Consider the following 11,914-nt stretch of genomic DNA (forward strand, 5'->3'; position numbering starts at 1 on the left):
TAGAACTCATTTATCTGCTAGAAAATGAGTTGGTTTTTGCCTGCTAAAGTTCAGAAGGTAAAAGTAAAACTGGGAATTTGCTTAATAAACACAGCAAAGCTGTCCATAGAACTGACTTAAAAACAGAATGTTATTTCTCAGCTCTGTAACCTTATACTGCCGGTGCATACAGCAAGAAAATTAGGAGCTGACACCTAAGAATCCATCTCTGAAAGCTTCAGATAGACTGCTTTGAGTAAATGTGGTTTACACCATTTCTTCAACTTGCCACTTTTCTATTAATAAATTGTCCCCAGCGTTAGTGAAATTTAGGTAGTCAGTGTGGGTATTGAATTAAAATAAGCTTTTTCTTACATAAATTTCAGTTCTGTTTTTTATTCTTGGGCTATTTCACATCCCTGTTTGAAATCAGTGTGCTTTTTTCACTGCTATCTAAAAGTGCACTTTTAGCATGTATACTGTGCAGGGAAACTTTATAGAAAAATAGTTCACTTCAATGTTGCAGTTTGATATTCTAGCTGGTAAAGTTGAAAAGAGATCAGGTGCCATGAATCCAACGGCCTGTTAGGAGTTAACTGATAGTTGAGTCTGAAGTAGATAAAAAGATATGGTTGGAGTTCAAGTAATTTGTTGCTCATTTTCTTCTTAATCCCATTCTCCTTTTCCTTAGCTTCAGCATCGTGTGGTGGAGAGAGCAGTGCTATGGCTACCACAGCAGGAGCCGGGGTTCTTAAGATGGGACGGTTTCAGGTAGGAGATGTTAAACTGATTTGGTTGTCGATACGGGACCTTCGCTGAGCAGTTCCTGCGTAGTGCCAGCTCAGTGTGCCTTGTGGTGGGCTTTTCTGTTGGGAGAAAATGTCCACGTTGAGCTTGTGAATGCAGTGCTCGTGCAGGGCTTTGTGCAGATGCTGTTTTCATTCAGGGTAGATCGTGTTAGATTATGCAGGTCTAGAATTGTGAATACAGCATTTCATCATGTTGGGCCTTAGATATGTAACTGTTGGCCTTGGTCTTTAATGTTACCTGCTTTTTGGCTAACAATGCTCAGATGTTCACTGTGAAGAAAGTCCCCTCCGCATCTGCTGTGTTTCTTGGAGTTAATCCTTCAGATTGCCTAGAAGTACTGTTTTGTGTGGCAGTGGTATTACTTGGAGGGAAGCAGTAGCTTGCTTTGTGGCGTGCCAAGGAAACAGGTTATTTTCCCCTCTCAGATGCATCTTACTATTAAGGTAAATAAAAGCATCATGTTAAGGAAGAACTAAGAAAGTCTGCACGATTGCATTTCTATTCTAGGTATCCGTGGCAGTGGATGATGTGCTAAAAGAGGGTGACAAACCTGAAACTAAGCCGGTGCAATCTGAAACCACCTCCACTGATTCTTCACCTCTTTCTGGCAGTAGCCCAGAGAGTACACTGGTAAAGCAGGCTGGCAGTCGGAAAAGTGAGGCTGTCGCTGACTCTTCCTTGGATGTGGTAGATGGCATTCCTCAGACAGTTCCTGTGCTGCAATTACCGGTAGATGTTGGTCAGCCTACGAAGGTTGGGCGCTTTCAGGTAACAACAACAATGGATCAAGTGGGGCGCTTTTCGGTGTCAAAGACTCAGGATGAGGTCAGCTGTGCAGAGAAGGAGCCAATGAGTCTTCCTCTCTCTGTGGACTTGGAACAAGTTGCTGCTTCAGCTGCAGCTCCGAAGAAAGAGTTGGAGTCAAGGCAGTCCCCACACATGAATGGTCCGTCCTCTGAACCGGAGGCCGCCTTCTTAAGTGGGATGGCTAAGGATTTGGATGATGGCTCGGGGAGCCCAGACTCCCTCCAGCACCTGGGGTCGAAGATCAGCCTCCCTGTTCAGAGCCTTAGCAACTCATTCAACTCTTCCTACATGAGCAGCGACAACGAGTCGGATATTGAAGATGAAGACTTGAAATTGGAACTCCGTCGGTTACGGGAGAAGTAAGGATTTTTTCCTTGTGTGGTCGTGTATGAAATGTATGTGACAGGATTAATATGAATTTCATCTGTACTTTACTTTCCCAAAGAACAAAAGTAAACTTTTTGAAAGACTCGACCTTTACTAAGTGTCAGGACCCATTGTCAGTGTTTATGTGGGAAGTAAGATTCTTTAGTGGGAAAGTAGTACGTAATTACAACAAAGGTATCTACGTTTGCTGTGCTTAATTTTCTAACCTGTAACCTTGTTGTATGTGTTCATATGTAGACAGATTGCTGCACTGTGGATAAGACTGCAGATGTGTAGAAGCTTTTGCATATCACTGCAGTTTGGTAGTTAGGGGGAATAGTGGCGTTTCATTTGAAAATGACACACAACTCTGCATTCCTAATGTGCATTTCTTGCATTTCTAATGGCTCTCCTTTTCCTGAAGAATCCTTGTTGGCTTAGAAAAAAAACTTAAAGTCAAGCAATGTGACCTACTAATTTATTTATACTGAAAGTTGAACATTTTTTAGGGCAGCTAGCAATTTTAAATCTTGTGTATGCAACTGCTCTAGAAAAAAACCTGAGGAAATACAAATGTAGAAGTCTCCGAGGCCGTATGTCTCAGAAAATGAGTAATCTAGCTATTCCTGTAGCATTTTAATGCTGAATGATTTAATCTTCTACAGTAGGTGTATGTTCTTGTTTGTACTTTCATTTATCCTGGTTTTATGATTACAATGTTGGGAACTTTGTGTTGGAATTCTAGCCAGGGTTAGGGCACAATGGAAAATGGCAAGTGTTCTGCCATGTGTGTTCAGTGGTTATTTGTGGAAAAGATTTATTTCCTCCTTTCATAAGTGTTAATGGGAGTTTGACCAAAGGAGCTGGTCAAGCTTGACTGGAGGGGGGGGATTGTACGCGTGCATGTATATGCATATAATTTTCGTAAGTCATACTCTTTTGTAACTTGTTAGGCACCTTAAAGAGATCCAGGAGCTGCAGAGCCGCCAGAAGCAGGAGATTGAGTCACTATACATGAAATTGGGAAAGGCCCCACCTGCAGTAATTATTCCCCCAGCTGCACCCCTTTCAGGAAGGAGGAGACGACCTACGAAAGGAAAAAGCAGCAAGTCTAGTCGTAGCAGCTCCCAGGGAAATAAGAGCCCTCAGCTATCAGGTAAGACTTTCTTCAATTTTTTGAGTAGATAAAACAGACAAGGTACCATCTCTCATTCTTAGATCTGTGTCTGTCTCTGTCTTGTGTTTTGGAGGGGGGGGTGTGTCCCAGTTCCTCCACTGCCTGGATTACTAGATCATTTTTGAAATTGCTTTTGCTATTTGGTAGTCTTGCTTGTGACTTTTGCAATCTACTGAAAGATACTGTTACATTGTTCTGTAAGAGCAGTTTTGAAGTTGTGATTTGTATTTTCTAGAGACTAGTCATAGGGCTCTGACTAGGAAGAAAAGTGTAAATTTACAGTATGGGGGAAAACATTTATTTTTTTAATCTTTTTTTTTAAGATAAACTGCTCTTGTTGGCTCATGAAACTGATGTTGCAGAATGGGGCTGGTCTTTTCAGTCATTTTCAGAGATACTTTAGTAGCACTTAAGTGTGGTATTACTAGTGTCCTTACACTTCAGAAACTGAGTCACAATTGATGGATGTTAAAGTAGTGATTTTTTTTTTAATGGAGTTGCAATTTTTTTGTACTTCCAAATTGAGAAACAGTTTCAATTGTCAAGGCTTCCTTTCTTACTAAAACCATTTTTATAATAAACAGAACTCAGGAAAATAGTTCTGTTTACTGTTTGAATGACATGGATGTCAGATGCTTGCTGGGTAATTGTAGATGTCTCTCAAATCCTGTAGCACTGAGTAAACAATACTGGAGGGGCAGCGCTGTGAGCAGAGATACTTGTTACTGCTTCCTGCCCGTTCACTTTGGTAACTCCATGTCATGCCGCAATTTCTGTATCCAGTCACCCTGGCTGCTCACTTCTGTTTTGTTATATGATAGGGGAGCTATGTGTGAGCATGTGACAGTGAGCTAACGCAGAGTTGCCTTAAAACTTAAGTAAATAAGAATTTTTCTAGTCTTACTGCTTTCTCAGAAACTGGAGTAGTTCCTTCCCCCTCTCTTGCCTGGATTGTCATGCTTGACTAGAGGATGATATCCCTTTTTTCCCCCCGCCACAGCACTTTTTCCTGTATCACTAGTGTAATGGCTCAACTGATCACTTGAGTTACCTGGTAGTGACTTCACGCCCTAGTAAATGTTCCAGTCAAACTTCCCTCTGTTTTTTCTCCTATCCCTTGGGAACAATGACAGAAGCTTCAAAAATGACGTGGGGAAACTGAAATGTCAAACGACTCTTTTCCTTCCTTCTTCCTCTAGGCAATCTGTCAGCTCAAAGTGCACCATCAGTCTTGCCCCCGCAGCAGACTCTTCATCCTCCTGGTAGCGTGCCAGAGCCTGGGCAGAACCATTTGTTACAGCCCCTCAAACCTTCACCTTCTAGTGAAAATCTCTACTCTGCCTTTACCAGTGATGGTGCCCTTTCGGTACCAAGCCTTTCGGCACCAGGCCAAGGTAAGACTTTAAATGGAATTAGTGTCGAGTCTTGCACCTTTGTTACTAGTGAACAAACGATCAACTTGATGACGCTTGATTTTTTTAATACATAGTGTAAAGTAGATTGGTAGTCTCCAGCCTATGTGTGGAGGCTGGTAAGGGTGTTTTTTGCAACTAGGTTTCTACCTTCTCACATAGGTGAAGTGTGAGGTTGTTGAAGTAACGAATATATAGCGCATGGCCCTGTCTGCTGTACTGAAAGCACCAAGGAGAATACAAAAGAGTGCAGTATGGTGGTGGCAAGCAATGTTCTGGGGGGAAGGTATGGGCTGAAAGGATGAGGGGACAGATGAGAATGGGGGGTCGGAAATGTGAAGTGAGACTAAGGAGGGGGCAGAGCAGCTTTGGTGTTAACAGATAATTGAAATGGTAGGAAATTTCTGAAGACTCAGAGTCTTTTTAGACTTCCAAACTGCTTTGGCTGTTTCTGTCAATGGAATTTTTAACAATAAAAGGTAAAAAAGGCTCATGTTCTGCAATTATGAGTTAAAGAATTATCCTGGAAGGAAGAGTTAGTGTAGGAGGATGGAATGGTAGGAATAATAAATTGTTCACTTACTCAAGTTGTGGGTTGCTTGTTATTAGTTAGTATGTTATCAAATAACTTCTCAGACACAGTGTTCATTTATTTGGTAGGGAGGGCTTTTTTGCATGCCAGTCATTAAGGGGATGATAGCTTCATTCCTTTACTTCTCTGAGCTTAGCTGTTCCAGTTTTTTTTCCCCTTGAACATCTCTTTGAAAAGCTTTGCCGTAGACTGATTGAATACATCAATTCTAATGAGTGTTTTTGCTGAAATTGGAGAAGGTACAGACAGAAAATGGAAACAGACTTTTTGGAAGAATTTTCTATAGAGGTTTTTTTAATGAACTGTTTCAAGTATTTTGGAGCTACTTGAATCATTTCCCTGTATCTAGAGTTGTGTAGTACCGTTTTATAATTGGATACTTCTGCCAGGATTTGGCTTTCCTATAGATTGCAACCTTACTGTTGGGTTATATACTGGAGAGTAACACTGCAAAGTTGGCCTAATGTCTGGAGGTATTGGAGGGAGTCTCTTCACTCCGTATGTTGTCTACATACTCTTTGGTCCACACTTTGAGGCTTATTCTTGTGTGTCATGTTAATGCATTTCACCCTTCCAACCTCAAGTTGCTAACATCTTGTAGTGGTGTTCTGTCTCTTCTCCTCTCCTTTCTCTGTTCTTCCCGTTTTTGTTTTCTCACAGGCTGTGCGAAGTTTAACTGTGCATCTGAGAGAGTGACGTTCAAGCCTGGTGGCAGGAGGACCCGATTTCTGAGTACGCCCTGCTTGGCTCTTTGTGTGTAACACCTTTACTCCTTCCTTGTCTGTTTTTTGTTTCGTCTTTTTGGTTTTTTCTGCTGCTTGGATCTGTTTCATGCAGCCCATTCTCATCTGGCACCTTGTATTCCCTCCCATCCCATGGCTCAGCTGAGCTGCTCTTAGCCCACCTTTAGAAGTTTGGGTTCTCATGTTAGGTATTCTCTGGAGTTAAACTCATAATAACACGCACTCATTTTCCCTGAGCCTTTGGTGGAAACTTTTTCAGGACAGTTCAGTGAAATTGACAGAAACTGGGGAGAGTTAGCAAGTTGTGGGTGCATGGGCATTTTCTTTTGGCCTGCCTTAGTAATTATGCTTCAGCATACGTTAGCTGACGTGAGACTTGGGCGGGAGGTAGTCTTTCTAGTGGAACAGTGAGAAAGATTTGTTTTCCAAATTATTCCTTTCTCGGACACTACTGTAACTGGGGGGAATGTGTTGACTTCCTCCAGCAGTATGCTTACCGTGTAAGTTGGATGTGTTTTGCATGTTCTCAGCACTAGTACTGATTACAGTGCAGAGCATTGATGCCACCTGTAGGCCGTTAATATCGACTTCTTACGTTCATTAGCAGATGGATAGCCAAAGATTGAAGTGTTGAGGGTTTTAAAAACACTTAGAGAATATTTTCAGGCAAACTCAGAAGATCCTTACCTATTAATGGCCCCAGGTTTAGAAGTTTTTACTGTGAATTGGAGATACACAGCAGTAAAGGTGGGTAAATAGACGTCTTCAGACATCCCGTCAACCCTCACGAGTTACCTTGCAGCTCTTTTCAAAATCTTTTCGTTTGTACTTACATTAGGCCAGGCTTACAAGAGACCCTCAAACTTCTGATGCGATTGAAGTAATGATACGCTTGAGCTGAGGCTGCTGATGTGATGCTTTTTACTGGGAGTGCTGCAACATCTCCCATGCTGCTTCTGCAGGCTGGACCCTTTAAATGTCCGACATTTGTTTCCTACCCTCTGGAATGACTTGATGTGAGAAAGCTTTAAGTGCTGTAAAGAGACCTTCAGTCGCTGCACTGCATGACAGTACCACGCATCTGTAGCATGTCTCGCTACAGTTGGCAGTAGCACAGCTGAGCCAGAGAGCTGTGTGCAGGAAACTAGGCCTGGCCTTCTGCAGAGACAGCTGCAATGCAACCAGCCCCATCCTCTGAGAAAGCGAGTGAGTCAGAGGGAGGGGAAGTTTTTTCCTGGCCGTTCAGTTTTGCGATGATACCTCTATCCCACTTCACTGGATTTGGGGATATAAGTACTAATGGTATTTAATTTTTCAAACTGAGCGGCTTTAAATGTTTTTCCTAGGTATTTTAATGTGCAGATGTGCACTAATAGACATCTGCAATCTCAAGCTTTACGGCTTCTTTCTTGGAAGAAGTTAAATTCTTACCAAAGCTAACTCTTTAAAATCATCTTTAGTCTGGCCTGTCCTCTTTTGGGGTAGGGAATATAAAGAACAGCCATTCCGTTTCTAGAACTGACAATGAACTGAATGTATGAGAGTATCATTCACTTACAAGGCCTTGGCTTACTGCAAATTGACCATCATCTGGCTATAAGAGTACTCTGGCATGTATATCTCTTGCTTATGGGACTGGTGCTAAGGGAAATGGATTCCTGTGGAAAAGTGTGTTGTAGCTGTCCTGTAAAAGCAGGTAATACTTGGCATGGCGCAGCTTGGCCTGGCACTCGGCTTATTGCAGGTTGCTTGCTTCCTGGAGTCTTGTCCTTGAGACGCTATTGCAGACTGTGTGGAGAGTGACAGCTGGAGAAGATGCTGGGTTAGAATCAGCGGTGTTGAGGAAACAGTGCAGTGACTGATGCTTTTAACTGTGCAGCTGGAGAAACAGAGTGGTACAGCTTGGCAGGGAATGTCTGGACTATTCCACAGACCTGAGAAAACAGGGTGACAAACTAAAAGCACTTGACCTATCAAATCTTTCTCATGCTGTAAACTGGTCCAACTTTGGTAGTTGTAAAATGCTTCCTACGTCCTGACAAAAATGGAAGGTGTACTTGCTTTTCCTTTTGTGATAACAGCCTTTTGTGATAACAGCCTGTTGTGACATAATGTCTCCTGACATTCTTCACTATGGTTTGGGAATTCTGAAGAATAAACGTAGGAGGCTGGGCCTCTTCTGTTTCTGAAAGTACAGCTGATTAAACTGTCAGACCAGTCTTTGGGTTTTTCCTAGAATGTCCCAGTAGTGACTACAAGAGCCCTGCTGTGCTGTGTCCTCTGTTTCTCACCAAGCTTTTTGTGTACTGTTTGCTGATACTAAACATTTCTCACTGTTTCTCTTATCTTTAACAAATTACTCTCTCTTTGTGCTTCAGGGAAGATGGTGAAAAAAGTCTGTCCTTGCAACCAGCTCTGTAGTAATTATCTTATTTCTGTTATCTCCGATTCCTGACTGTAAAGCTATTCATCAGCTTTTTCTGGTCACTGAAGCCTTACCTCCCTGACTCTGTCTCCAGCACAGCATCTGTCTGTCTATGTTATGCCCTCTAATGTGTACTCTGTCGTTAGTACATTGGATAGTCTGGCTATTACTCTTGCAGACAAGTGGAGGCAGGCAGAACCTCACCTTCACTGTGGAACTCTTTGCTCATTGCTGACGAGAGCGAGTTGAGCACCAGGGTCAGTTGCTCGCTGTAACGTGCTGGAGTTGTACCTTTGAGCAGCTGGTTTGCTTACAGATCTGATGGGGCTTGCCACCTCAGTGATGGATGCAATTGCAGACACTCCTTCAACATTTTAGAAGAGTAAGAGTAAGCCATCAGAGATCTCCAGCGTGTCTCCCAAAGCAAGAGATGTTTAGAAAAGCCTGTGTGTGCTCATGTCACTTAATACTGTTTTAAAGGTGTCTTTTGACTGCTGGTTTACGGGGGGAAAAATAAAAGGGCAGAATGAAGGCATTATAGGTAGCAGGCTGGAGAGAGAGAAGCCTGTTTCACTTCAGATCCCAGAGCAGAACTGGGGACGGCTGCTGTGACCGAGCAGGAATGTGGGGGGGTTGTTTCCATTGAATGCTACAAGTTGAAGCACTTCCTTTTCAGACTCTCCTGGATGGCAGTTTCTGCAGGCGGTGACTACGTCAGAGCTAAAATGTGAAATTCCTGAGAAGTCATTTTTTAAATTGATGTTATGGGAGCTTTAGTAATTGTATAGCTCACCCATAATGGCGTAGGCTGGTCTGTCTGTGACCTGGGATAGGAGCTCCCTAACAAAATCACTTTTGGAGAGAGAGCTCTCGCAACCTCCCACCTTTCCCACCCTGAACCAATCCAGTCCTTTTCGAAACACTTAAACTTTCCTAAATGCACTGTAGTATATACCTCGATTAATTCTCTCCCTTCTGTGGCCTGAGGAAGCTCTCCAGCGTAGGTCCAGGATCCAGCGTGCTTACTGATTAAAGTGGAAATGTGAAATATCAAAAGCAGATACTGGCCATCATGAAGAGGATGAGAGCGAGTGTGTCAATCCCTGCATGAACCCTCATGGTGGAATGTGATTATTACTGGTTTTGGCAGCTCCTCCCCCTCCCCCCCGAGTACCTCTTTCTTGCTTTTGCCTCATTTGTCTTTAATTTCAGCTTTCACATCACTGCTCTTATTAAATACTTGTATTCTGAGCCCTTTCCACATGATGCATGCTTAAGGTTCTTGTTATTTCACTGTAGATTTTCCTTGCCACCTTACAGTGTGTTCCTGTTGCTCTTCATCTGTGCTGCAGCTGCACACCCTGGTCAGGGAACCTTATTCTCTCCTTTTCGTGTGTACCGTTGCATGTGTCCGCCTGCCTGCCTGTAACAACTGCCGCCCCACCTGTGGGCACCCAGACCGGGAGCCAGTTCCATGCTTGAGCTGGAACTGGTGGGAGGGGTACGTAGCCTTCCCTCCTCAGCACTACTAGAGGCAGTGACACTTTGCTTATTTATCCCGCATAGTAAGTACGTCACCTTCCTAATTCACTCCTCAATATGAAACATTCCTGCAGGGGTTTGGAGCCAGTTCGTTCTTTGATACAGCGGTTGCAAGGAATGTGGCTGATAGCCAGGGAAAGTGGAACAGCTGAAGTAGCTGTCAGGCAAGGGACAGCGACTCCGTCATTTGGCCTTTCCAATAGAGAGATTGTTTTCGTTGCTGGCATTTTTGATGCTCCACTTTTAGTCAGTTTTCTTCAGAAGTGTCTGCCATAAACTCGGGTTTTCTTGGATTTCCCAGCTGCAGTCTTCAGAGTGAGCAAGTAGAAATGTTTGAGGAACTTTGAGAACCGAGTAGGTGAGGATGTGTGCTTGCAAGGAGTGCTAGGTTTAGCACTGCAGTGGCCAGATACTGATTGCGGTGTTTGGTTTTGTTCTAAATGGATTTGAAAAATCTAGATTCATTCTGCCCTTCCCATGTCCTTCAGAAAAAGTCTGCCCTAGTGGTTAACCGTCACTTCCACATCTGTAAATGAGGATACTTTGCAGTACGGCTGGGAATTTAGGATACTTGATAATACACAATTTCTTTCATTCCTGTTATGAGGTCTGCCTTAGGTTTTTCGAAATTCGAGTGCAGTTGCTCGTTTGTAAGTGTGAGGGGGATAGTGAGGCTATCCAAAACAAAGCTTCTAGATTTTTTTTTTCTCCAGGATAATGTTCAGCAAGCTTTCTAGCAGAACCGAAACCTGGTATTTATGTGAAGGGTTTTTTGTGTTCTTGCAATCAACCCAGTGAATCGACAAACTTGTCAAAGCATGCCTGAAGAACTACTCTCATTTCTGCCTTCTTTAAGCTGTATTAGTTGTTTGCATCTGAAATGCTTGTTCTTCTGACGTAGGAAATCTGAACGTAATGGCAAAAAAATGCTTTCAGAGGCAAAAAGCAAAATTTAATGCAGTGCAGACTTCCCCTGCTGATCCTGGCTGTTTGGTGGATGAAGACAGTCCCATCTGGTTATCCTCAAGAACATAAGTATGGCAGCTATTGGAAACAACAGTTGCTGTTTCTCACTACGGCTTTTTTGCATAATCCGGGTGAATTTTTCTCTTCGTTTTACAAAGTGGAGATAATTTGCTACAGAGCAGCTGGTGATGCTGATTGTACTGCTCCTTATTCAGCATCCAGCATTGTCCTCCAAGGCGGAACTGACCTGTGCCAATAGTGGTTGCTGCTGATTAAAAGGTGTAGGATGAGAGAATGACGTGACTGTACTGTCATTCAGTGCTGAAATCTAATCTCCTTTTTCCTCTACAAAGACCTATAGGCTGCTACCATTCCCCTCTTAAGATGACTACTTGCAGCACTTCTCGAAAAGTAAACACACCTATGAAATACTCTTAATCTGAGAAAACGCCTGTAGGAGTCCTCGTAGTTCCCACTTCAGTGTGTCCTGGAATTGAAACTTAGAATTAATCTGCATGGCATTTTAACTGGCTCTCTATTGATGTGCCATTACCACAATTATTAAATTTGCTAGAGAAAGATGATCTTTAACCTAAGTTTTGATTCCCGTTTTTTGTATCTGTAGGGACCAGCAGCACTAACACAGTCGGGGCTACGGTGAACAGCCAAGCGCCCCAGTCTCAGCCTACTGCTATTGCCTCGAGCCGGAAGGGGACTTTCACAGATGACCTGCACAAGCTGGTAGATAACTGGGCCCGAGATGCCATGAACCTGTCTGGCAAGAAAGTTGGCAAAGGGCATAGCAACTATGAGGTGAGATGTAATCCGTGAACGTTTATGGTAAGAAACTGCCAGTGTCACTGCTGTCTCGTTAGGGTGTCAAATGCAGCTAGAGTACAGTTGCCACGTAGCTTGGACAACTGCTCTAGAAAACCGTTGGCTCTGTCTTTTGTGTGCGGGATTGTGTCACCTGCTACGGAAGGGAAGGGGATAACTAAAGAGGAGGGCCACGGTGGGTTCTTGTAAACATCCTTTGGGAGTGGCTTGTGGGGAAAGGGGGGGGGGGGGGGGGCGTGGGGTTTTTTTAAGCAGGTG

The 11,914-nt window shown here is 43.3% G+C and overlaps 1 protein-coding gene across 5 annotated transcripts in view; it reads left to right on the plus strand.

The window, feature by feature from the left end:
• WNK1 (WNK lysine deficient protein kinase 1) overlaps window positions 1–11,914 on the plus strand; it is a 109,734-nt gene that overhangs the window by 94,389 nt on the left and 3,431 nt on the right. The window contains exons 25-31 of one of the 5 annotated variants that reach the window (XM_009278939.2): window positions 671–750; window positions 1,297–1,955; window positions 2,916–3,118; window positions 4,339–4,533; window positions 5,804–5,875; window positions 8,265–8,306; window positions 11,445–11,632. In XM_009278939.2, the coding sequence (XP_009277214.1) occupies window positions 671–750; window positions 1,297–1,955; window positions 2,916–3,118; window positions 4,339–4,533; window positions 5,804–5,875; window positions 8,265–8,306; window positions 11,445–11,632 (1,439 nt within the window). Of the gene's footprint in view, window positions 1–670; window positions 751–1,296; window positions 1,956–2,915; window positions 3,119–4,338; window positions 4,534–5,803; window positions 5,897–8,264; window positions 8,307–11,444; window positions 11,633–11,914 lie in introns of all 5 variants that reach the window. The other 4 variants (XM_009278942.2, XM_009278940.2, XM_009278941.2 and 1 more) reach the window with 4 other exon arrangements.

This window comes from Aptenodytes forsteri, unplaced genomic scaffold (assembly GCF_000699145.1).
Source record: "Aptenodytes forsteri isolate BGI_AS27 unplaced genomic scaffold, ASM69914v1 Scaffold241, whole genome shotgun sequence".
Lineage (NCBI taxonomy): Eukaryota > Metazoa > Chordata > Aves > Sphenisciformes > Spheniscidae > Aptenodytes > Aptenodytes forsteri.